Source organism: Sceloporus occidentalis, unplaced genomic scaffold (assembly GCF_023333645.1).
Source record: "Sceloporus occidentalis isolate IW3139 unplaced genomic scaffold, rSceOcc1.0.p SCAF_12, whole genome shotgun sequence".
NCBI lineage: Eukaryota > Metazoa > Chordata > Lepidosauria > Squamata > Phrynosomatidae > Sceloporus > Sceloporus occidentalis.
This window is the reverse complement of record NW_028316992.1, coordinates 19,788,589-19,815,470: the sequence shown is the minus strand read 5'-3', so window position 1 is coordinate 19,815,470 and position 26,882 is coordinate 19,788,589. Positions and strand designations below refer to the sequence as shown.

General features: G+C 39.5%; 1 protein-coding gene across 1 annotated transcript in view; it reads left to right on the top strand.

Moving 5' to 3' along the window:
- MREG (melanoregulin) overlaps positions 1-26,218 on the top strand; it is a 36,171-nt gene extending 9,953 nt beyond the window's left edge. Inside the window, exons 2-5 of the mRNA XM_089478005.1 lie at positions 2,440-2,599; positions 22,526-22,616; positions 23,821-23,984; positions 24,519-26,218. Coding sequence (XP_089334131.1) covers positions 2,440-2,599; positions 22,526-22,616; positions 23,821-23,984; positions 24,519-24,650 — 547 coding nt within the window. The 3' untranslated portion in view covers positions 24,651-26,218. The remainder of the gene's footprint in view (positions 1-2,439; positions 2,600-22,525; positions 22,617-23,820; positions 23,985-24,518) is intronic.
- Positions 26,219-26,882: the final 664 nt, after the last annotated feature.

Genomic DNA, 26,882 nt, shown 5'->3' with positions numbered 1-26,882 from the left:
CCAAAATTGTGCTCCAGTCCTTAGGACTGAAGCGTGGCTTTGGCGTGGCTTCTGGCCTCTTAGGACGCATGCATCATTTAAACAGCATACCTCCAAAGTGACCCGAAGCAGCTTTATTTTGGCCTGTCTGTATGGGCCCTCTGTTAGTTTCCTCATCTTGCCTCTTTGCCTGTTGCTTTGCCACTCACCTTCTCCCTTGTTATCTTGTGTCCTCGTACGCTAACACTCAAAAACTAAAGCAGAGTGGATGAAATAATGAAGAGTCATACTAGTTCTTCTTTGGCTTGTTTCTACATGCTCCATGTAGTTCTGGAAAGATCACTTACTCCTTGCCAAAGATGAGCTGTACATGTTGGCCCGGTGCTCTTTCAGTCCCTCCAGTTATCTTGTCTTGCTACATTGGTTTATAAAGAATTAAGTTTTTGTTCATACTTGCAACAAATCCACGGTTGCAGCTACCCTAGCAAAAAAATGAATAAATCCATACCTATCTTGATTCTGTTTCTGTAGGAATGGACAATGTATGACTGTTTTGAGGGTGAAAACGCTTCTTGTAGACGTTAATGCATTTTTAAAAAACTTTTCCCCCCCAATTAGCACTTTTAGGAAAAATGGGCTTTTTTTACATCAGCATCATAGTGGAATGGGAGGTGGGCTAACTGGTGGTTGCATGTGTCACCTTTTTAGTGTTCAGTGCATACTGGAGCAACTGAAAGCTGTCCGGGTTTCTGAAATGGAGGCATCCCTTTCAGAATGTTTGTATGGGGTGGAAAATGGGTGAGAAACGTCCAAAAGGTGTTGATTTTTTTCTTCTACTTCCATGTCTGTGTATGTACGTATATATGTATGTATGCAGGTCTCTGCCTGAGTGAGTGAATGAGAGAGCAAGCAACTGAACCAGCATGTGTACATGCTCCTCCTCTTCTTTCCCATGTTCACCTACCCGCAACCGCAGGTTTTAAAAAGCTTGGGAAGATCAATCAAAATAACAAAATGTTATCTGTTCTGTGATTCCTAGTGGAAGGTCCATGCTACCATTTAAGTTGAAAAAGCCACTATCTGAAGATAATTACCCTTCCTTTGCATCTTTGCTTCTCCCGCCATAGAAACCCTGTTGGTTGATGATACAGTGGTGCCACCTTCATATTACAAAATCGTAAATCGTTTTAGTCTCTTTGTTTATAAATCCAAAGAGGTAGGTGATAAATGGGGATCAGGGTTTCAGGACTGGAAGTAAATCAGGTCTTTGTCTGTCTTTAGTTTCTTTTCTGAATAACTTTGTAAACAAGTATATATAAAGAGGCAGGTTGATATGCAGAGGAATCAGGCATGTTGTTAAGCCTCCTTACTCAGGTCTAGTACTTTGTGCCTAGCTACGTCAGACAATGAGAGAAGAATGCCTTTGCGTGTGGAGTGGATTGTTGAAGCCTCTAATTCAGACTGGGATTTGAAGCATTGTAGAAGAAGGAAAGACAGTTTAAATACTCAAAGGCATCTGTGTGATCTTGAAAGCTAAGATGGTTACCACTTGCATGGAAGACTGATAAGGAATACCAGGTGCTTCAGGCTGTATTTCAGAGGAAGGAACTGACAAAACTACAAAAAAGATTTCTTGCCTAAAAACCCTGTGAAATTCATGGGGTCACCATAAGTCAACAGGAGATTTGAAAGCACACACACACAAACACACAGGAGAAGAGTGGTGAAGACTGGTGGCTCTGATGTCATGGGGTCAGTGAATTCACTTTGGGTTTTAGTCTGCACTTGAAAGGAGCTGTTCAAAGTCCTGAAGTCTACCACCAAAGCCTTTGACAGAATTCAGATTAAACCCAAAGCAGATTCATAGGAAGCAGCCACCCAGTTCCATTGGAGAAAGGTGGCCTGTTCCTTCTTTCGTGCTATTTTATGTTAACAGCTTGCAGGAGCAAGTTTGTTTGCTTGATGGGGGGCTTGGATGTGATGGTTCAGACCAATGGGATTTGTAACTCACAGTTTAGTAGACCAGATATTAGATCTCCCTTTGAATTGTGTAGTTTGTTTGTATAGGGTGTTTGTTATATAGGGTAGATACCATGGTTTTAGTGTGGTTTTAATGTCTGTAATTTTATACTGTTTTTAGATTATATTTTAATTGTTTTATTGTATTATGTTTTTAGATTTTATTTGCAAGTCACCTTGGGTCCCTTCGGGGAGAAAGTTGGGATAGAAATCAAATAAATAAATAAAGACCACAATTCTGTCTATGGCCATTTTCTGCTTTGTAGCTGCACTTGGACCTCTGCTGACTGTGAAAGCAGGCAAGCCTTCTCAACTAAATATTTTCCCTTTATGTAAAGTAGTCTCCTAAAAATGTGAGCGATTTTCTCGATCCATATGATTTCTATGTTATTACACATTAGTAATACATTTTTCAACTTCTTTCTCTTTATTGCACTGCAGCAATAACAACCCTTATGCTTCATTTGGAGCAACCCAGGCATGGGATGAAGAGAAGAACTTGTGGAGCGCCCCTCATGACATCTCCCACACAGAAGCTGATGATGACCGGATACTGTACAACCTCATTGTGGTTAGAGATAGATTGGAAAAGGATTCTGAGGTAAGGCCTACTTACATTAATGCTCAATAAACCACAGCTTTTGGACTGCATGTCCATGGTAGCTGGAAATTTTGGTATGGTGATCCAAAAATTAACTTGTTCAGGCTTTAGAGAAATGCCAAAGACATACTTGGTGTTAAATGGAGTATATGAATAATTAGTTAAAAATCTTAAAACAACAACAACAAACTACTGTTAGCCTGCTGGTTAACACGACCTGATATTGCTAGTTATTTCTGAGAGTGGGGCTTATTTCTAACTTTTTATCTGGAACTAAAAAGGCAAGAAGCCAGGTGGGTTTCCTTAGACTCCAAAGCATGAGTGCCGTTAAAGAGAAGGCTCCAGCTTGTGTCACCATCCACATTTCAGACAATGGATGGAGGTGCATAGGGAATCATGTGGGCTCATAAAGGAATGAAACACTGTTCAAGGTTGTCATGAAGCAATGTAAGATCAGCTCTGTTTGCAAATACTATATCATGATGATACAGACTTTAGAGTAAAATTATGAAATCTGCTCAGGTGCCAGTTGCCAAAGAATGCTAAAGAAGAATTTGATCAAGGCACTTCTATCTGATGTAGCTACAGCCAGATGTCTAAGGAAAAATCTTGCTACTTCTACCTGATAAATGACCTGAATGACTCTTCTTCAGGTATACCAGACAGTAGGCTGGTGTTGTGGCCAAGTGCCTACCATGAGAATGTGGCGGTCCAGTTTACAGCTATGTGACAAAGAAGAATTTGATCTACTTCTGTCTGAAGAGAATCAGCATGGCATAGTGGTTTGAATGTTAGACTATGACTCTGGAGATCAGAGTTTGATTCCCAACTCAGCCATGAAACCCACAGGGTGACTTTGGGCAAGTCACACTCTCTCGGATGGCAATGGCAAACCCCCTCTGAAGAAATTTGCTAAGAAAACCCCATTATAGGGTCACCTTAGGGTTGCCATAAGTTCAAAATATCTTGAAGACGCACAGAAACAACAAATTTCCAGCTGATAAATTATTGCAAAGAATTGGCTTTAGTTACACCAGATAGTAGGTATGGCCAAGTGCCTACCACGAGAATGTGGATGTATGGAAATAGGTGAAGCGCAATAAGGCAGTCCAGTACCAAAAACAGTTAGGCCAAAGTGGGTGCTTGACAAGTGGCTTTTTCAAGCTACATAGACCATTTTTAGTTTTCTTTTGAAGAAGAATGCATCAGAGATTTTTCTTGTCCTTGTAATATTAATTTCATCTTCCACTATGCCAAAGTGTCTGCTTCCTTCTTATCCATCCATTTTATAGGTAGCAAAGCAGGGATTTTCAAGAGGAGAAAAATGGGAAAAAGCCAGGGTGAATTTGCAACCTCTTCTTGAAGCTGGCATTCTCTTCCTCACCCCTTTCTCCTGAAGCCAGCTGGACTAAGGGAAACTCATTCCAACCTTCCTTCGCTTGAAGGGGAGTGGCAATAGGGAATATCAGCTCCATAGACACAATGAGCCCTATAGGTACTGCCAAGATTATAGAATGTGAAGTGAAAAAAATGAGTTGTAGGTAGAGTTGGGAAATATTTTACTATTCCAAAAACCCTCCAGTTAAGCTAAAACTAAGCTCATCTTTATTTTCAAATATACAAATAGAGCATAAATGCAGGAAAAGAGCATGCTGCCCTACAAGGGAGCAAATCTCTAATGCAACATTTTTTCCTCTCCGAACTGCAGATCGGCTATTTGCCTCTCTTTAGTTAATGCTTCATGTAAGACCATCCTATTAGCTTTAAGACTGAGAGATTTGTATCTGAGCTTCTTGCTTTCAAACACTTCATTCTAACCAGAGATCCATATTGTCTTCTGTGGCAAGGGTAACATCTGAAGTAATATATTCACAGCAGCATTTGGATTAGTGACATCGAAATCCAGGGCAATAGCTTTTTAATATTCTGTTTTCCTACAGGATGACGTAATCAGGAAGCTTATTTTGACACTTTCCTTACATTTGCCTTTATACCTCCTTTTAATCAGGGTATTAACATATGTTGATTGCTAGTTTCCTGTGAACTAAAAACCTCCTTACCCTTGTCAAGCTTTCTTGTCAAAAGAGGGTTATGTTGATTTAAAGAGAGTCCTGATCTGCAGTCATAGATTCCCACTCCTTGATGTTGAAGGGCAAATTTTATTTTTGATATGTGCAACCTTTAAGAAAACATCATCAGCACGAACAGTTTAATTACTGTTGTTAGAACAGAGCGGTTTGAAGTGCACATCTTGTTCTTAATGCAAAAGGAGCCTTTTTATTTCCTAATGTTAGGATAAACAAATCCCATTACTCCATTATTGTCAATAGCAACCATTCTTACTGTCAGATCCTACAGATCTGGACTATAAGGTTCATCCCCTCACAGTTTGATTCTGGTAGTACAGTTAATGCCTAAAAGCCAATTAAAGTGCAGTTAATGTGATTTGTAGTTATTTGTGAATATTTCTGACAGGCTGAGTCTGTGGGTCTTATTTTTATTTGGTCTGTGCCCTAGAACTATTATTAGGATGATGGACATAGGGCATGGCAAGGGAGGGAAACAGGATTGAGAGTCGCCTTCGGTTTAACTATGAAGCACTCAGTTTAACACCCTTTCATCGTGATATCTGGCATGTGAAAAGTTTGAGACCTGCTGTTAAGGGATATTCCTTTTTCTTAATAAATTATTGAAGAAGAATAATCTGGGGGAGTCCTTCTTCTCTTTATCGCATATAAAAGGACATTATAGAATGATATGTTCCATTGCCATGCATTTCACTGCTGGACATAATCACAAAATATTCAAGGAGGTTAAAGAAACTTGTTTCTATTCAAATATGGACCTGTTTGGATATGTTGTTGCTGATGATGTCTGCCTTCAAGTCGGTTTTGAGTTATGGAGTCCTTAAGTCTACCCTATCATGGGATTTTCTGGGGCTGAGAGTGTGTGATTCACCTAAAGTCACTCAGTGCATTTCTATGGCTGAATGGGGAATCAAACCCTGATTTCTAGAGTTGTATTCCAGTGCTCAAACCACAACACCACACTGGCTTTGTTTTGGATGTATGAAATGTCATTATTTTTGTCTTATAAATGTTCATTCTGGTAAAAGGTACAGGTGGCTCAACGTCTTCAACAAACTACATCAGCCTGTCTGGGTATATGGAATTAGAACAATACCATCCACGGAAAAAGAGAAATATGACTAAGTGGGAAGTAACAATTGTCTTAAAAATAAATTTTAATAGGTTAGGATCAAATAAGCATCCTTTTGTTATTTCCTTTGAATCTTGCATGGTGTTGGATAGTTGCACATCCTCTGATTCTTTCTTAAGAATGTGTCAGAGTATGCTGAATATAGTTTAGTTTAACAATTATAATTTAGTACAATTCAGTTACTGTGCCATCAGTGCCTACAATCTGCAATTTATTCCACAAAGATTGACAAAGGTAGAACCAAAGGTAGTTGTGCTAAAACAATGAAGTCAAGGAACAAATCAACAAGTTATTTACAAAGGGACTCCTGGAATAGAAGCTACGAAACCTCCTTTCCTGTTTCCAGATATGGTTCCCTTAATCCCTCTTGTCACATATTATGCTGTCAAAGTCGCCAGATAAATCCGTTTTCATGGTGAATGAGTAGGACTAAGATATTCCCAGATTAGTGAATGATCCAGGAAAGTAAAAGTCTCAAGGAACAGAGAGCGAGCGAGAGAGATGGTTAGAGCTGCTCAAGGGAGGGTGAGAGAATGGACAGGGCAAGCACATGGCTTTGACCGGGCTTTTCCATTTGAGGAGAAAACAAAATTGATCTTCCCATTTCCCTCTGTAGAGAACTCAGCCCTCTGTGAATAGCAAAGGCTTTAATTAGGAACAATAATGGCATGTGACTGGACATAATCCTCTTAGTAGTGCATTACATTCCTGTTCTCCAAATGTATTAAGGTAGCTGATAGCATTTTAGCCTCACTCTTAGAATACCTCTCAGTGGGTGGGTTTGAAATGTTAGAAAGCATATTAAGACTATCTGTTAAGGCTGGTAAAAGTTTGCTTTCTCCCATAGTTGATTCTGGCTGTTGTGGAATTCTTTTTGACTCAAACCTCTGTCACTGCAGTAACATATCTGCAAGGTTTGTTGCAGTGATTTCTGTTGCTCATTGCCATTAAGTTGGCTTCACCTTACAGTGACCGTATATGAGAGACCTCCAAGGCATTCTGTCATCTACAGTCCTGCTCAGGTACTGCACATCACAGGTATCCTTGATTGAATCTGTTTACCTGTAATGCGGTCTTCCTCATTTCTTACTACTTTCCACTTTAGCAACCATTTTCATCTTTTGTAATGAGTCATATTGTTTTGTGATACGGCCAAAGTATAATAGCCCCAGTTTTGTCATTTCGGCTTGTAGGGAGAGATCAGGCTTGATTTGCTGATGGACCCATTTATTAGTCTTTGTTTGGGGCAATCCATGGTATCTGTAGAACTTTCTTCCAGAACCACATTTCAAATGAATTGATTTTCTCCCTGTCAGCTTTCTGCACTATCCAGCGTTTACAGCCATACATAGAAATTAGATACGTGATGGCATGGACAATCATGATTTTGGTATTCAATTATATATCGTTACATTTGAGCATCTTACCTAGTTTCTGTGTAGCTTCCATGTCCTGGTCTTTTTTTTTTGTGGGGAGGGAGTGCTCTACGGTCCCCATTTTGATGTATGACTGAGAAAGCACTTGACTATTTTGATGTTTTCATAATCCATTTAAGTTTATATAAATCATCTGTAGTAATTATTTTTGTTTTCTTAATGTTTAACAGTACTTCACTTTCTTCCTCGACTTTCCTCAATAATTGTTCCAAATCTTTGCTATTTTCTGCTAATAGTAAGGTATCATCTCCATATATTCACTTGTTGATGCTCATTCCTCCAGTTTTCATACCTTCTTAGTCCAAGTCTAACCCAGCTTTCTGTGTAATATGTTCTACCTATAAATTAAACAGAGTGATGAAACGTAGCCATGCATGACCCCTTTGACAATTCTTTCTCCATATTCTGTCCTTACTATGGCCTCTTGCCCTGAGTATAGGTTAGTCAAATGTTGTAGCACACCCATTTCTTTTAGAACAGTCCATAGTTTTTCATGATTTATACAATAAAATGCTTTGCTATAATCTGTAAAGCATAGATCATCTCTCCCCCTCCTCCAAGTTCTTTGATGTGCTCCTTTATCCAGTGTATCTTTGCAACATAACTTCCTAGGGCCTCTGCCTTTTCTGAACCCAGCTTGAACATCTGACATTTCTTATTCATTATATGGTAAACATCTTTGTTGTAAAATTTTAAGCATCACTTTGCTTGCATGGGAGATTAATGCAGTGGCTCTTTGGTTACTGCAATCCGTGGTGTCCTGTATATTAAGCATTGCAGGAATATGTCATCCTTTAATCTCTTTTATATGGTTCTTCAGCATATTGCTTCCATAATCTTTTTTCTTTTTAATCACACATACAGTGTGTTGTCCTGTTGGTCATATAGCATTCTCACTCTTAGTTTGAATTACCCTTTGTTTTCTTGGATCGTCTCTTGTTCTACTTTGTGTGTTGTCTTGTTCTGTGTCCTAGCACTGATTATTAGAACCACATTCTCTTTGTCCTACACACGAGTTGCACGTCCCTATACATCGTTGCATTCAGGATTGTGATCGCATTTCTCTCATATGTAATACAATCACCCCTCCGAGTCTGCAGACTTGAGATCTGCAGACTTGAAAATCAGTGGGGGGATAACCGCCATTAACCACAATGGCGCGCATGCCCTTGGTACACCCCCGCATGCATGTGCCTCATTCAAGCCTATGGGGCTTGAATATGCATGAGTTTTGGAACTCGTGGGAGGGTCTGGAATGGATCCCCTGCGAGTTCAAAGGGGCAAGTATATTTGCTTCTTGCCTCTCCTTAACTATTGGAAGAGTAAGGCTTTTCTTTATTTTGCCCTCAGACAGTGTCTTTTTGCTTTCCTCCCTAACAATGTCCCTGGTTTGAGGAAGATTGTCACCCCCTGTGCACTTATCCTGTTCTTGTCCTTTCAGTAAACAGTAATGGACCCATCATTTGGTATTAATGGTAGTTTCCATTAATACCAAGTGAAACATCCATTACTGCTTACCGACAGGACAAGAATGGGATAAGCACGCAGGGATGTGATAATCTTCCCCCTCGATCATGCAATTAACACGATTTAATGACAATTTAAAGATGGGAGGAGGATGCTTGCCTCCCGTGTGATAATGTCCATTGTCTCATGCCTCCCAGGAGCATGTAATCCCACCACCATGGAAGGGCAGTGCTGTGGCGGGGACTGTATTTTGAGTGGCTCAGCCTGTGTATGATGTTAAGCTGTCCTCCCTGTATTAGCCTTTGGAAAGGAATCAAAAGCATAGTGGGAAGGAAGGAACTCTGACATGCAATATTTTGCCAGATAAAGAATACTGTGGTGCCTTCATTTCCTTGAAGTTTAGCCGTATGGAGCCCAATCTACAGATGAATTAGAATGAATGGACAAGGTTGTCGTAATTCTGGCAGGGCCCTTTGAAAACCTATAATGTGACTGTCCATCCTGACAGGATGCTGTGAGATTTTTCTGGCAGCTGCCTGTGCAAGGTCAAAGATGATGGCTAAAGGAAATGGAGTTTAGAACATCATGAGTCAGGAACTGGAGTTGGAGGTCTTGCCTGCCAACTCTATGTCAGTGCTCAGAGTTCATTGTACTCTGTGGGGCTACTTTTGATACTGAGTTAGCAGCACCGCATGTGACCTCTGCCTTTTCTCTTATCTCTGTTAACCTCTAAAATGCTTTTTCACACAGACACAATAAGCTTGCTATATTCTTTTCTCTGAAGGTAATTGACACCAGAAACCTTTCTCAGGGCTGGTCTCGTAAAATATAGTGAAACAACTCTTTGTCAGCCTCTGCTCAGCTGGATTTTCCCTGACTCTTTTATTTTCTCTTGACTGTCAAGTGGTAGATTGTATACTACACGCAGCTGGTAATTTTTATTTGTGGCTTCTTTTTCACATACTATCATATATAGACAGGGAAGATGAACTTGCTTTTGATATATATTTATAAATACAGAAGAAGCAGCTTTAATGTGTGTTTATAAAACAGAAAACAAACTTGAACCCTACATATATACCAATTGAGTATCCTTTATCCAGAATTTCAAAATCCAAAATACGCTAGAATCCAAAATTATCCACACAAACGGTTTGTTTTCTGTTTTATAAACACACATTAAAGCTGCTCCTTCTGTATTTATAAATATATATCAAAAGCAAGTTCATCTTCCCTGTCTATATATGATAGTATGTGAAAAAGAAGCCACAAATAAAAATTACCAGCTGCGTGTATACAATCTATCACTTGACAGTCAAGAGAAAATAAAAGAGTCAGGGAAAATACGTGCACAAACGGTTTCATGCACAAAGTTATGAAAAATATTGTGTCCGTGATTACCTTCACGCTATGTGTATAGAGTGTATATGAGACATAAATGAATTTCATGTTTAGACTTGGGGTCCCATCTCCAAGATATTTCATTATGTACTCTATGTGCAGATATTCCAAAATCCGAAAAAATCCAAAACACATCTGGCCCCAAGCATTTCAGATAAGGAAGTTTCAGCCTATATATGCATGTGTACTTATATGTGTGTGTGTGTGTGTCTGTGTACATATATATGTGTATGTGTATATATATATATATGTGTGTGTGTAATATATATATATATATATATATATATATATATATATATATGCGCGCTTTGTGGGCCAGTGTGGTCTCTGGGAGATCAGGGTCTGAATCTTTACTTTGCCATGTAAACCCATCTTTGGCACCTCACACTCTCTCAGCCTCAGAGGAAGGCGGTGGCAAATCCCTTCTGAACAAATCTTGCCAAGAAAACCCAGTGGTATGTTCATATTAGGGTTGCCTTAAATCAGAAACAACTTGACTTGAACAGAACAACAAAGTGCCTTGCAATCATATTATGCGCCCTCTGAATTTTCCACATGTTGTTGTGTTACAGCCGGAAATGGATTCAACTGTCATTAGGGTACTATAAGGAGAGTGGAAGGAGGACTGAGAAAGTGAACAACGAGATAGGAAAAGCTGCAAAGCAATTCCATAGTGTCTCATTCAATGACTTCTGACACAGTGAATACAAAGGTAGTTCCGTGTTTTCTCATACCGACCATTCAGAGGAGGAAATGGCCAAGCAGATCTCTTCTAGTGTCTCCATCAGCCACTCTGAAGTAAAGGAAGGCAGTTTTGTTTTGTTTTTAAATTAAATTCATGGCAGTGGTTTCATTCTGAAATGCTTCCCCTTGTCCTGACATCTGAGAACCTTAATACCTTATAAATCAGAGTGCCTACACTTGTTCTAAGGCAGAACAAGGTTGTAACCCCAGTTTTTTGGTACACCAAAAAATAACAGGTTGTGATAAACAGAATTACATTTGTAAATAAAAGAAAGCATCCAAAAGCTATAGGGCTGTTCTAATTGAGTTCTAGTTGTATATCAATTCTCTGGTGAACTCCCTGCTCCCCAAACAAATTGAGTTCACAAATAGTAGCTTTAACTGGGCCTAGGTCTTACTATGGTATTCTCTTCTAAGCTATACCACATGGAATTACAGATAGAGGCTTACTCTATTTCTGTGTGTGTGTAGGAAATGCTTTTGTGGCTGGGCGCGTTGAGTCCTGTGAATGCCTGCTTGCAGTCTGACGTGATAGATACAGGTTAGTTCTTAAGAGTCTGTGGATGGATTGGCCCTGAATGAGGTTAATTCAGGTGACATATCCACACTCCTAGGAGCCACTTAGCCTTTGGCACTATTGACTCAGCTGGGTGAATACTTACACAGCCATCAAGTAACATCTTGGTTTTTGTTTATTTAACTTCTGCTCCACAGTAACAAAATATTTTGCATCTTAGAATCATAGAATCATAGAGTTGGAAGAGACCTTCACAGTGTTGAGCATGTGTACGTGTGGCATGTTTCTTCAGAGAGGGTTTGCCATTGCCATCCTCTGAAACTGAGAGAGTGTGACTTGCCCAAGGTTACTCAGTGGGTTTCATGACCAACCTGAGAATCGAACCCTGATCTCCAGAATTATAGATTTACACTCAAACCACAATGCCATGCTGGCTCCCTGATTTACCATCTCTATATTTCTTTTTTTCTTATTTCTCTTTTGACTCCTACTTCCACTAGCTATAGTCATCTTCCTTCTCCTTCTCTCCTACTCTTCTTCTCTAAGTTTTTTTCGCCTTTGTCATGCACCCCAAGATGGACCTTGAAACCAGGAATGCTATATGTTAGATTTCAGCATTTTAAAGTTATAAGTTCCATTAAACCCAACAGGGCTTGCTTCTGAGTAAATTGTCTTGTTCTGTTATTCTATCATCACCATTTCTGACTTGTTCAACATCCTGACTGTTGCAAGCAAGAAAATGTGCCCAGTCTAAGGGCCACTGAATTGTGGAAGCAAACCATTAAAATACAGTAAATGTCTGGACAACTTTATTTTTGCTTAGAAAAGTTTCTTTGGTTTGACTACAACTCCCATGTGTTAAAATTAGTGCTTCAAAAGTGTTAAAATAATGCTGGGCAATGTTTGTTTTTTGTCTGTTTAGTGCTGAGCTTGAAAAACTTAATTTCCAATCAGAAAAATATCCTCTCATTTATTACATTTAGGCTGCATCCACATTGCAGAAATAATCCAGTTTGACACCACTTTAACTGCCATGACTCAATGCTATGGAAATCTAGCAATTGTAGTTTGGGGAGACATTTAGCTTTCTCTGTCAGAGTACTCTGGTGCACAATAAACTACAGTTCCCAGAAATATATAGCTTTGAGCCATAGCAGTTAATGTGATGTCAAACTGGATTGTTTTTGCAGCATGGTTACAGTCTTAGTGGTTATTTGAATTGCATGCTCTGAGTTACTATGATTTATATTTAATGTACTCTGCAGATAACATGACTCTAGATCTCAGACTTTGGCCCTGAAATGCTTCTGACCTGACAACCAGAATATGCTTTCAATTCTATCTCTGAATAGGTATTTAGGTGTGTGTTGGCTTTTTAATTTGGTTCCTTTATTGGCTTGGGTACGTAGCCTACACAGTCTGTTTTGATCATGTTTAGTTGGCTATACCCCTTACATAATTTATTATTCTCATAATAAACCGATGGTTTTCTATGAATGTTGGCATTTTCTTGTCAAGCAACTGCCAGCTTTTAAAAATCCAATTTAAAAAATGTATTTGAAATGTAATCAAGCCAATTTCTACAGCAGTTGTTCAGTGCGCAAAGCTGTTTAAAATCCTTGGTGATCCTCCTGGGAACCTTCTGTTAATCATAGTTTTGAAATCATGCTTTTATCATGATTATAGCTGCTGGATCATTGCTTTATCATGATTATAGTAGGTAGAATAGTCCTATGTGATTTTCTGTGATTCAGATGCTTCTGCCTTTTGGGCATCAGAAGGGTTGCAAAATGAAGTCTGCAGGCAGAAAATTAAAGAGTTGCCATTTAAAATATTTTGAATGAAATGTTCTTGCACATGAGACATATGTGGGTAAGGTTGCCTGCCTGTTTCAGATGGCCCCAACCTATCTTGTTGTATTGTGTAAAGGGCCCAAACCCCTTACTTTATTTAGACACAGGGAATAACTTTCAGATGTTTCAAGCCAAGATTGATCTAGGCTGCAGGAGAGACATTTCATCCCCAACTGTTGTTGAACTGCAACTTCCTTCAGCCCTCACTAGCATAACCAGTGGTGTGGGATGATGGGAGGTACAGTCCAACAACATCCAGAGGACCATGTGCTTCCCATCCCTGTTTTAAGAAAAGAAAGTAGCCAAGGACTTGGTAGAAGGAACTAGATCTTGTGACGTTGAAGGCTTTCACAGCTGGAATCCATTGGGTTTTTTTGTGGGGTTTTAGGGCTATGTGGATGAGAAGAAAAGATGCCAGCCACAGATGCTGGCTAAACGTCAGGAATAAACTCTTCAAGAACACGGCCACATAGCCCGAAAACCCCACAAAGAACTAGATCTTCCTTTCAACCCATAAAAACCTACTTTGAAGCTAAAACGATAGATACGAGTGGAGTACTGCTCTCACAAATTTGCAGCAAAAGGAGAGACCAGTCCAGACTAACAAGTCACTTGGCTTATGGTCTTTGAAAGACATCCAGAAATGGTGTCCTCATTATTGAGAGAACTTTATTGGATGCTGGCAGTGAATTTCATAGGAAAGCATAACAAAATTAGTTCTGTGCAATAATAAAGCTGTTCAAATGGAATGCCAGTTTGGCAACACAAAAGACTCCCACCTCCTAATGAGAGAGGAAACAGTGTTTAGAGAATGCTTACGTACCAGCTCTTGGCACGATTAAGCTTTTTGTTTTAATTTGGCTTGTGTTTGACAGAAAGCCCTCTCCTTGATTAAATATTAATGGGATTTATTCAGCTCAAGTTTTTCAACGAATTTTGCAGGGTACATATTAGAGTAATTGCAGACTTGGTGATGAGGAGGACTGTCATCATCTGTTGAACACAACATCTTATGCACCAGGTTGGAAGGAAGAGCCTCGTTGTTAACCTGTTCCACATCCTGATTTAGCATTAAAATAATTTTTATTAATGATCATAACCTTAAAATATAATAAGAGCATACATACGCATTACAAATAAAGAACATACACCTAAGGCCTAAAATAATCTAACAAACAAAACAAACATTTGTTCAAACCAAAGACATTCAAACTAAAAGACATAAATACATAAACTGTCATCTTCTTTAATCTTGTTCCCCCTCCCACTTTAAAATAAAAAAATATTTCCTTCCACTTTCAGATTGTCTCTATTTTGTTCTGGTTAAATACACTCCTGGGATGTATAGTTTTGCAAGGCACCCAGAACTATTTGACAGAGAAGGCTAAAGACCTTGTAAAGCTACAAATCCCAGGATTCCATAGGATGAAGCCACAGCACTTAATGTGGTGTCAAACTGCTTTATTTCTACAGTGTAGATGCACCCAGTGACGACTGTGCTGGTTCATGAGGGAAAAACACAAATCTACAGTGGGATATATTTTTATTTGGAATCACAAGGATGCCACAACAGTGTACATTTTTTGAGTTCTTCAGAAATACATCGGGCTACTGATAAAAGCAAGTGATGAGGGAAGAAACAGGTTTTCTTTAATTGCTGAAGGTTTTGTCATTGAGGATCAGTAGTTGGTCCTTTATTAAAATGGAGACATGCAAGCCTGAATTAAATCATTTGTAGGTATTGTATGTATCTATGCATGTCTACCATTCAACAATGGGATAGAGAAGTACAGTGGACCCTTGGTGTCTACTGGGGTTCAGTTCCAGGACCCCTCGCCCTGTGAATACCAAAATCCATGGTCCTCAAGCTGCATTATATACAATGGCATAGTGAAATGTTGTTCCTTATATATAATAGCAAGAATCAAGGTTTGCTTTGTGGGATTAATATATTTTTGAATATTTTCAAGCCATGAATGATTAAATCTGCAGGTAAAGAATCCATGGATATGAAGGGCCAACTGTATTGCCTTATGGAATATAAAAGCAATGGCTGATTTCTGTTTTTTGGAACACAGAGGCCAGCTGCAAGTCTTATATGTCTCTTTGCTTTGAGTGAAACACCCAGGTTTCTGAGTCACCATACAAGAGAGCACAGAGAAGCATGGCAGTTTTTATACTGACAAGCCACGGATTAAGTGTAGGTGGTGCTCTAAGTAAATTCAAGCCAAATGATGAGTAGTGGATGGAGCAGCTGGCTTTCATGCTTTCAGAAATGGAAATCAGCCAAGTTCCAAATGAGGTTTTAATGGAGCTAAATACTCTTTCTAGGAGCTGGGATGCAGTACTTCTGTAAATTCAATGTACTGTAAATGCATTTTCCGTTCTGTATCACTGCAGTGGCTTGTCTGCGTATGTTCATTACATGCAGTAGCCATGAGGGATTGCTTCATCCAGCCAGTTAAATTCCCTATCTTCTGTTTTTATTTTTATTTTTAATTTGCTTTGTGGTGTTCAGATGAATGCCTTGCATGATAGAAACGTGCATGAGATGGTCTTGGAGCTGTGTTCACTTGGTGAACTCTGTGCATGGAAAAATCTCTCTGCAGAAGTGTGTTGTTGTTAGGTGCCTTTAAGTCATTTCCGTTTCTTCAGAGGGGGTTTGTCATTGCAATCCTCTTGAGACTGAGAGAGTGTGACTCACCTAAGGTCACCCAGTGGGTTTACATGGTCGAGCCAGAATTCAAACCCTGGTCTCCAGAGTTGTAGTCCGACACTCAAACCACTACATCACACTAGCTTTACTCAGGACTGCCCCTCAGATGGAAGCACTCTCCTTATCCACTCACCATATCCACTTATAGTTGGTGTGTCTTTCTGAAAATGAAGCTTCTCGGGTGGGTACTTCAGGTTTGGTTAGCTAGTAGTGTATCCCAGCATTCCTCTTTCATGTGCCTTTTAATGTGCGACACAGGCTTTCTGAATGAATGCCCATCTCAAACTATATTGTTTTCTAGCCTACCTCTCCAGTTTGCAGTTTATTTTATTTGTGCAGTGTTCAGCACATTGTTGGGTTTGGGTTTGGAATAGGTGACAATCTTTTAAAAAGGAATACAAAAACAAACTTTTAATATTCGGTAGATTTCGATAAGTTTTATAAAAAAAATAAGGTGGTGAGTTGAAGCTCTGGAACAGTAACTTGACAAACGAACTTGCAAACTTGTTCCTAACTATGCTACCTTAAAAGTATTTCAAAGAAGGCTTAGCCATAGTAGCTTCTGAAAGCATGTCTCTCCATCATTTATTTTGTGTATCAGGAGAATGCTGTTTTGGTTGTGGAAAGATTGCAGGAATCTCCAGAGGAGGAGATGACACTCAAGACTTTTGGGTCAATGGATAATGCACCGTTTGAAGAATTGTGTTGGTGAAATTCAAAACTCCATACTCTAGCTTGCCTTCCAAGTTTGACAACCACATTTTGTTATTAAATGTGGCATACAGTATGACTGATGGTCTGTATACCAACTATTCAGATTTAATTATGATGACATTCCTTTTGATATAATACTTATTTATGAAGTCTGTTTCATGCTTGCAGAGGTCTTGTTTGCTTATTTTAAAAATCACATGCTTAAATCTTAGGTTTTCTGCTAGAACAGGAACTGCCTTATGTTTAAAGAATGGATGGTAAGGTGAGTGGCATGATGGCACATGTAGATAGTTTCTTCTCCCCTTTATGTAGTCTCTTATGCAGTCTTGTGGCTATCATTTGATACCACCTTGGGGAAGGCAGAACCATCTTCCTTCTTATGGTTCCTTGTATTTGAATACATGGATACGCATGGGACATCATAAATGGCAGTATTCAGAAACCAAAGGAAAACCCATTCCACATCCAAGGACACTCTGAATGCGCAGTAGCTGTTGTGGGGTAAAGAAACAGCAAAGGAAAATCAGAAGAAAACTGTTGACTTACTGGGCATTATGAGCAGGTTGAACTGGAATAATGGATTCCTACTTCACAGCATGTGTTAATTGGCATACCAAGTGCCATGAGGTTTGTATTACCAGCACCACCAACCAGTGGGAAGCTAGTTTTGTCCCTCTTTCTACCAGCAGACAAATACCCTTTTTATTTTACCCAGGCCTTTAGTTGTTACTTGGCCATTGCAGAAAGTCTTTTAATTAGAATGTGCTGTATTTTTATTTTTATTATTGTTCTATTTTAACTTTTAAAAACCATTTCAAATTAATGTTTTTCATATTAGTAGTTTTAACGTCTCTACTACTCATTGTTTTAACTGTATTTTGATTTCATTATATAAGGAGATGCTTAGGGTCCCATATAGGAGGGGAAAGGGGGATATAAATTAATTAAAGAATAAAGAGGTGCTTTTAAAAACTTCTTGATTAGAAGAAGGTGGAGGGAGGGAAATATGGTAACATTGCCCCATGCACCTGGCAATATATATATTTTTAGCAAGTTCTTTTTAGCATTATTTTGGGGAAACATGCTGGGGAAAACCAATGGCAGCTTTTGAGGCCACATGCTTTATATTTTCTGCACATTTTATCACTGTAAACCTGAAATGTCGTAATGAATGAATATCAAATTTTTCGGCTGGCACTTTTTGTATTCTGAGTAATTCATGGCAGGTGTTTGGTTGCTGTGTAAGCAATGTGTCCAGCTGTATATTTATTGTTGAGGGGAGAATTAAGCAGTCACTCTGAAGTGATTTCAGGTTTTTAGAGCTAATCCGTCTGTTAAGCTGTTGGGTTTTATAATGCTTTTGGCATGATACCTGCAGCTCTAAGAACTAGAGTTCACTTCATAGGTTACCTGTTTGAGAAGTAGAGCTTAACCTTGCTGTCAGAGGTGGTAAAAACCAAAAGGACAAGCCTGCTAGTATTATGTTTCACTGAATTCAGTAGAGAAAAGTAAAGGACATACTTCACTCAAATCTGTGGTGCCAAACAGTGCTAAACATGGCTGGATCCATGCCCAAAGTATCTTGTGACAGCATTCATTAGCACATTGCCCTACTAGTTTCCTGATCGATATGTGTGTTTTGCAAGGGTTAGTAGCCTTTTCAATATACTGTACACTGAAGAAAGGTCTTCCAGGCTCTTGATTCTGGATCCCTGGAGATGCTCTGATGGGTCATAATGCACAGCAACATAGCTAAAGGGAAGCTAGTCTGTCTCTTGACAGTGACTGGAAATTGTTTGAGAACTTTGTACAGTCTGTCTGGAATCTGATTGATGGTAATAGTAATAAACTGCAAGGGAAATCATTTTTATGGTGTAATTTCTGGGTGTGTCAGCTCTGTGTTGCGTGCTATCTGGCAGGATGAAGACAGCTGATAACAAACCAGTATTTGCTTTCATATTTTTCTGTTACGAGCAAAGTGTGGGAAAAGCCCTTTTTCTGGACTGTATATCCCAGAAGCCCTCCAGCCAGAATGGCCACTGGTTTTGAAATTGTTTCTGAACCCTTTTTTTTTACTTTTGTCAGTGAGTTGACTCAATGAAGGAAAGAGGCCGTGGGTCTGAGCTCACAGGATCTGAAGAGGGGTACTTGGTGGTCTTCCATTCATAGGTGGTTATATGTTAAAGCCAGCTTGACTGCCATTAAAAATAACAGATATCAATTCTATTGACTGCATCTGCTGCAATGATGCATAGCAATGAACTTTGACATCCCGTATCTATCACTGCCTGACGAATCTTCCAGATGGGTAGTCCCTTGAGTGTGTGTGTGTGTATTTGGCTTCAAATCTCCTATCGACTTATGGTGACCCTGTGGATTTCATAGGATTGTTTTAAGGCAAGGAATACTCACAGGTAGTTTTGCTAGTATTTTCCTCTGAAAGTTCCTACAGACTGTAGGCCAGTGATGGTGAACCTTTTAGGGGCCGAGTGCGCAAACTGCAACCCAAAACCCACTTATTTATTGCAAAGTGCCATGCCCCTCTGGCTTTCTAGTAACAAACTCTGGCAAACTCTGTGCTGGGGCGATGGCACATGTGCCCACAGAGACGGTTCCGAGTGCCATCTCTGGCATGCGTGCCATAGGTTCGCCATCACTGCTGTAGGATATTTAAGCCCAGGTGACTTGATGGTGTGTCTCACAAATACACATCTCTAACTCGGAGAATATTATGGGGCTGAAAGGGAAACAAGGAACCCAGAGGCTGTTTTAATCTTCTTACGTACTCCTCACCCTCCTATTTCTTCTCTTTCTCATTTCTTTTCCTCTTTCTCTGGGAGTATTACTTTCATTTTCTATTACAACTATTTAAAAAAAAAATCAAGTACCTGATGTAAGGAAAGTGCAGGCATGTGTAAGTACTAGTACTTTGCAGTGCAGAATCATGGGTCTGTTTTCTTGCACACATAGACAACTTTTAAGTCTTTTGTTCTGTTGAGCTGTAGCACCGGATGCAAAATGACATAATTAAGGTAAAAAATAAAATTGGAGAAGTGAAACTGATTGTACTCAAATGGTATATGACACGAGACAGTCATGCAGTTTTTTGTTTTGTGACTGACAGGCTGGCTGGCTGTTTTTCCCTGTTTGTATGAAACCAAAATCTCCCACGTTGGCAGTCTAATTATCAAAACAAACCTGAAGTACACCTGTAACCTGTGACTCCAACAAAGTTCCCATGTGTTCTCCTGCATGAATTCTGGACCATCATTGCCTATGAAGAAGCCAGTGATCTTCAAAAACCAGTGTAAACTTTTTCTGGTTAGCCTAATAAAGGTATCGCCAATGTGGATTTTGTTTAATTGTCAACATGGCTACACGTGGATTTTCTCTTCTATAAATCGCCCTGTTTTTACATGGCTATGGTATCCTAACAGCACTGGTTCCTATCTGTCCTTGGAAGCTAAACTGGTTCAGTGCTGGTTCATACTTAGAAACTGACAACAAAGCTACCACTTAAGGAAACCCTATGAAATACACAGGGTTGCTATTCAGTTGACAGGCGACTTGAAAACACATATGCATGATACTCTACTCAATAGCCTGCCTTGTGGTTTTTCTTTGCCCCCTTGTGGTAAAATTACAGAAAATTATGCACAGTGAAATTCAAAGGGCTGAACTGCTGGTGCATAAGTGCTGCTTGCTTGTACAAAGATCTGGTTTCTGTACCAGGTTATTTAGAGTATCGTTGCACATATTGTTCACCTACGATAGAAATTTAGTCCCTGTGATAGCCTCATTCTGTTACCACTTGGTACTGCATCCAAAGAAGTGGGTTTATATAGATGAAAGCTCATGCAGAAATAAAAACCACTTAGTCTTGAAGATGCTGACCTATTTCTCTTCCTCCTCCTCATTTATTCCTCCTTTTTATGCTGCAAGAGACTAACATGGCTACTTCTTTAAAATCTGTTACTTAAAGTTTTTTAAAGGTTGAACCAAAAGTTCAGGATGAGATACTGTTGGCATGAAAAATGGGTTGAAGGGGTTCTAACAAAATGTTTTTTCTTTCCCAGGAAGCTTCCTTTTTTGCATAAGCGTGCTGGCATGAAAAGTCCCAGTTTACTTTAACCTCACCCTTTCTTCTGAATGTTAGAATGATGTCACGGACCAGCAAAGATAAACAAAGCTAATTCAGAGTAAAGTCACTTAGGGTATTGGTTGCCTGTGTGATGATATCATGGTTTCTAAGAAGAATGGCATTTTTCAAATGGAAAATGGCTGTCAAACTACACCTGAGACTACAAAGAGCTTGCTGTTTGAAGTTCTGCAGCCTCAAACCCAAGCACCTGGTTGAGGATGGAGGACAAGATGGAGGAGAAGGACTGAATGTGTATTGGGGACTTTCTTTTGCTACATGAGCACTTCGCCCATTTTTATATTTCCACAATTTATTAATAGCCGGAAATGTGCTTCCCTTCTCCTTATTCATTCTTACCCCACCTTCATTTGTGCATAGGTAATAAATCCTGATTTGTATCACATGAACAGCCAAAAAGACAAACAAATGAATCCTATAGTAGATCAAGCCTGAAATTTCCCTGAAAGCCAAGATGGATTAAGTTGAGGCTGTTGTACATTGGCCACATTATGAGAAGGCACAACTCATTAGAAAAGGCAATAATGCTAGGAAAGGTAGAAGGTAGTAGAAAGAGAGGAAGACCACCTGATAGATGAATGGGCTCTATTATGGAGGTCACAGGTATGAATTTCCAGGACCTAAGTGGAGGATAAGAAGTCTTGGAGATGTCTCATCCACAGGGTCCCCATGGGTTGACATCAACTCAAAGGCAATAACAATACACACACACACACACACACACACACACACACACACACACACACACCCCAAATAGATCTTGCTTGGGCTTGATTGTTTAAAATTATCCCAGTCATGTGCGTGGAACCTCCAGTTTCAACTAGGCTTAGGTCCAGACTATCTGAAAGTCTGTATCTCCCCATAAGCGCCTGACTCAGTTTTGTGAACTTTGAGGAAGGTCTTTCTATCTGTCCCACCACCATCCTAGGTTTATCTATTGATGACATGAGAGAGCCTTCTTGGTGACTGCTCCTGAGCTATGTTGCTTCCTCCTCTCTGCTTTCTTTTCTCCAACAGGGGATGTAAAATGGGTGCCCTGCTTATGCACTATGTGTTTTATATGTTTTTAATTGTTTTAAATTAATATCTTAAAAGTAATGCTTTAATTGAATTGATAATGTAATGTTTAAAATAATGTTTTGTACCATATATGGTTTTAACCATTTTGCTTTAACTTAAGCAGTAAGCTCCTTTGGGTCCCATTTTGGGAGAAAAGTGGGATATAGATCAAGTGAATGAATAAATGAATTAATAATAGCTGCAAACAGCATAAGACGTTCGGTTACAGACATCCCCGGGCCATCTTTCATTTCACCATAAAGGAGTGTCCTTTGGATGCTTTTAGATAGATGTGGGTCAAGAGAAAGGCTGTCTCTCCTTTTCAGCTAGTCAGTAGCCATTCAAAAATGCCATTTTGTGTGCAAGTGAGTCAAAAATATCAGAACTCTCATCTGCTCTAATCTTTGTGCTCCTCTTCTTTTGCTACAAGGCACTTCTGTCCCCTTATCACTATAGAGAAAGTGTTAAAGAGAATGGTTTGTAAAGGAAAATTACCTTAATGTTATTTTATGGGCCAGTAAATGAAGAGGTATTGCTCAGGAACATTAAGAAGGCAAAGAAACGCAAACAGATGAAATTGTCTGGAGAGTTCAGGAAAAGGCAAGAAATAAAGACAGTGGGATCTGTTTCTTTTGTTTTAGGAATGGCAAAAGCTGAACTATGACATCTACACACTAAGGCAAATGCGAAGGGAAGTGAGAAACAGGTGGAAACGCATTTTGGAAGATTTGGGTAAGTCTGTTTTTAAGTTACAGGAGTGCAAGGTTAAAAAAAAAAGAGAAAGAAAGAAAAACAGTTTGGTGTAGTAGTCTGAGTATTGGACTACAACTCTGGAGACCAAAGTTCAAATTCCCATTCAGCAGTGGAAAATCACTAGGTGACCTTGGGCAAGTTGCACTCTCTCAGCATCAAGAGCAGGCTGTGACAAACCCTCTCTGAACACTTCTTGTCAAGGAAACACTGTGATGGGGTCACCATAAGTTGGAAATGTCTTGAAGGGACACAACAATATCATTAAAAAAACAAAAACCCTTCCTTTACTTGCCAAGGAATTCATTTGGAATTGACCCAGCAAAAACAGGACTGCTAGCTGATATTTCAGGGTGTGGGAAAAGGGCAAGTATAAATATACTGTATATATTCCAGAACAAAATGTATTAAGAAAATGTGTATATTAAGAACTGTGTTCTTAACTGTGATTATGAAAACAACACAGTTATGTTGCACCTGAATGACTTCCTGCACTTTATGACATTGTTGTAATTTATTGTGAGACTTGATTTATTTGTATCCCACCTCAAAGTGGATTACAATACTGATTAAAGCAGAATACTGCCAAGGTCAATCATAATATTAAAGAACAGTTGAGCTGTCATACTAAAAATAGCATTAAATTAGAAAAGCATTTAAAACCAATAAAATGCTTATAAATTTTTACAGGTAATAAAAACCCAAAATGGTGACAACCCTGGCTCAGTGCTAGGGAATCCTGGGAATTATAGTTTATTGTGGCACCAGAGCTCTCTGACAAAGAAGGCTAAATGTCTCACAAAACTACAGTTCCTAGAATTCCCTAGCATTGCTCCAAGGCAGTTAAAGCGGTCTCAAAAGGGATTATTTCTGCAGTGTGTTTTGGACCTTACATTTTCTTTAGGCTGTCTTCCTATAGTCAGTATAACATAGGTAAGACCTTTACATGTATTAAGGTAGTGGGGGGAATCTGTAAGAAGAAATGTACATTCCAAATGTTTTGTGTTCCTGAGATATTTCATTTCTCCACTGCTTCATATTTTGTCCCATTGCTTTCTATCAGCAGCCCTGACGTGTTTCTTTGAGACCTAGATTGTGACTACTTTTATTCCTTTGTCAGCACCACTTGATCCGAGAGCAGAGGCAGAGCATTTGATAAATGAGATTTGCAATCCTTCTGCTTTAGGTTTCCAGAAGGAAGCAGATACCCTGTTATCTGTGACCAAACGAAGCATCGTTAGTGACTCTCAGAATATGAGCAAAGCCCGTGAGTTCCTCTTGAAGCTGTCTGAGGAGACAACTATTTTCCCAACAAGCTGGGAACTTTCAGAGAGATACCTCTTCGTGGTGGTAAGTCTCTCCTTCCCACTTTCTATGTTTGCTTTCATATTTTTATTCTCAAAGATCCTGAGAAAATTTAAGTAACTATAAAAGGAATAAAAATATACACAAAGCAGGACTTGGTAATAGCCCTGTCCTTGTTTAATTCCCTTTCAATTACATGTATAAATTAAATTAGTAATTGGTTACTTAATCCACATTTAATAAGACTTGAACTGGACTGGACTGGTCCTTGCCTACCTGCACATAGTGTTGCTTGTGATGGATTATTCCAGGGTTGTCTGCTATAAAGCAGAAATCTTTGGGGTTTTTTTTGCTATATGCAACAGTAGTTGTTCCATCCCTGTAAGCATTTTCTGTTACGGAAATGTATCAGTGTGCTGAACAAACCCAAGCAGTGGCTGGTCCCTTCCAACTCTATGATGCTATGAAACCTGACTTGAGCCTTATTGTTATGAGGTCCACAGACTGCATTCCTTAGAGCTTTCCATGTGCACTTCTTTTTGCCATTACAATATTGTGTCTTTTTTTCTTCTTCTTCAGGATCGTCTCATTGCCCTCGATGCTGCCGATGAGTTCTTCCGCATTGCCAGTGTAACCTATCCAAGGAGAGTTCACATGTCGCAAGATGAAGACAGACTGAAAACAGCCCAGTGCAATTCTGCTCTGTCATAACACTGCACCTCTTGTGCTGGAAATGGATGTTGTTATTTTCTGAAAGATAAGCCAGAGTAGTGTGACTTCATCCTTCAGAGAAAACTGGCATCTTTTGGAAGCACAGCAGGCAACCAGGATGCAGCACCTACTGCCCAGCAGGTGGCATGATGCCATAGAGACTTGCCTTGTCTCAGGACATGATCCATGACAGGGACACTCAGACTTTGTTGTAAGCTTTGGTGCTAGTCTAGGTGCTGGTGGTAGTCTTACATCTACAGCGAAGATACAAAGAGTGCTCTGGTGGTGGTAGAAACTTCCCATATAAAATGTTGCTTCTTGTGTATGCAATATTTCTCACTTCACCAGCTGAGTACAATGATATGTATTTCCTGTAAGTGGCTGTTTTTCCCTCCTACCTGCCAGTGTTCTTGTTTAAGTGAAATTCTAATAGAGGGTGAAAGCTGCCATTTTGTGAAGTCCCCCCTTCTTCTCTGAGTACATTGTGTGTTGTGCCAGCAAAACTCATCTGTGCCCACCTATGCAATTAGAGATGATCTGTCTTGTAGATGTGGGTGACTTGTGTTTCTGTGACAAGACCAATAACATGTTGTGAATGACACTGACAATGGAAATGAGTTCCCCGGCAGCAAAACTGTTGCCTTGTGTCTTAAGCAGTACTTTTTAGCAGGCAATGAAGCAGGAAATAAAATCCTGTTCTTTCCAAGCTGATATTTTTGCCTCAAGACATTTTAAAAAAAAATCTGTCACAGCTATTTTACCCTCAGCTTCCCCAGCCTAGCACAGATCCATTGTTAGACTGTGAGAGGTTAATATGTAAAGCATCTTTTAAAAGAAATTATTTTGTGAAAGCAAATATGAGCCTTTTTTGATGGGAAATCTCTTGTTAACAATTTCCCCTAGACCTTGTGAGATAACAGCTGATTCCAGGGGCTTCTTGGTCACATGCTGAACTTGGACATTCCAGCCTCTTCGTAAGGTTTTCTGAGCATTCAGTAACTGAGAGGCACAAAATATTTCTATTTTTTCACCATCTTAAGTGTTTGAACAAAATGTATGCTTGCTTTATAGAAAATTATACATGCATTACGTTTCAAAAGCAAGCAATAACAAAGTGTTTTAATATGACCTGGATATAATATTTTGCTGTTTTTAGATCTGGAAATGAGCACTGATTTTAAACTACAGACATGGTGATGGCTCGTCACTTATGATCAATAAAAAATAAAATAAAAATGCTGATGCCCTTGGTATTTGGCTTCTTTTTGTGGCTGCAACACAGCAAACAAAATAGCAAGAGTAATTTTTAAGTGTTTATACTAGGATTGAGAATCATGCAGTCCTCCAAATGTTGCTGGATTGCTAGGCCCAGCAACCCCAGCCATTGTAACCAATAATGAGGAATGGAGGGAACTGCAGTTCAGCAACATGTGGAAGATTATATATCTCACCCCTAGTTTGTATCAACTATGTTCATATAACTGTTGAACTGTGAGTATTGTCACTTTTCCTATAAAAAGAGTATGTATTACCTCTATACATTGGTACTATTAATTTAATAAAAATACCCTGACTGATCATTATTTCCCATTTTTTAAAATGTGTGTTAGAATGTTTCTAGATTAATAATAATAAATAAATAAAAATTTTATTTATATACCGCCCTTCCAAAGATCAGGGCGGTGAACAATATAATAAACAATACAATAACATAAAATACATCCAATCACTTACATCAATATAAAAACAATTAAAAAACCCCGTTAGCCAATCTTCTTGCCAGCAAAAGAGGAAGGGAGGCCAGCTGGAACTTCAATCGGGGAATGCAGCATGGAATAAGAAGGTTTTTAACTCCCTTCTGAATTGAGCCAGGGAGGAGGCTGAGCGGAGCTCTGTGGGCAGCGTGTTCCATAGGGCCGGGGCGGCGATGGAATATGTCTTCCTCGTAGTAGAGGTAAGCCTAGCCCCTGGAACCCTAAGTAATTGCTGCCCAGAAGTTCTGAGGGTGCGGGGCGGAATGTACGGGGAGAGGCGGTCCTTCAGGTATCCTGGGCCCAAGCCATTTAGGGCTTTATAGGTAATCACCAACACCTTATACTGTGCCCGGAAGCGAATAGGCAGCCAATGCAGGTCTTTTAGCACAGGTGTAATGTGGCTGGCCCTGGAAGTACCAGTGATCAGCCTGGCTGCCGTATTCTGTATCATCTGTAGCTTCCGAGTTTGGTATAAGGG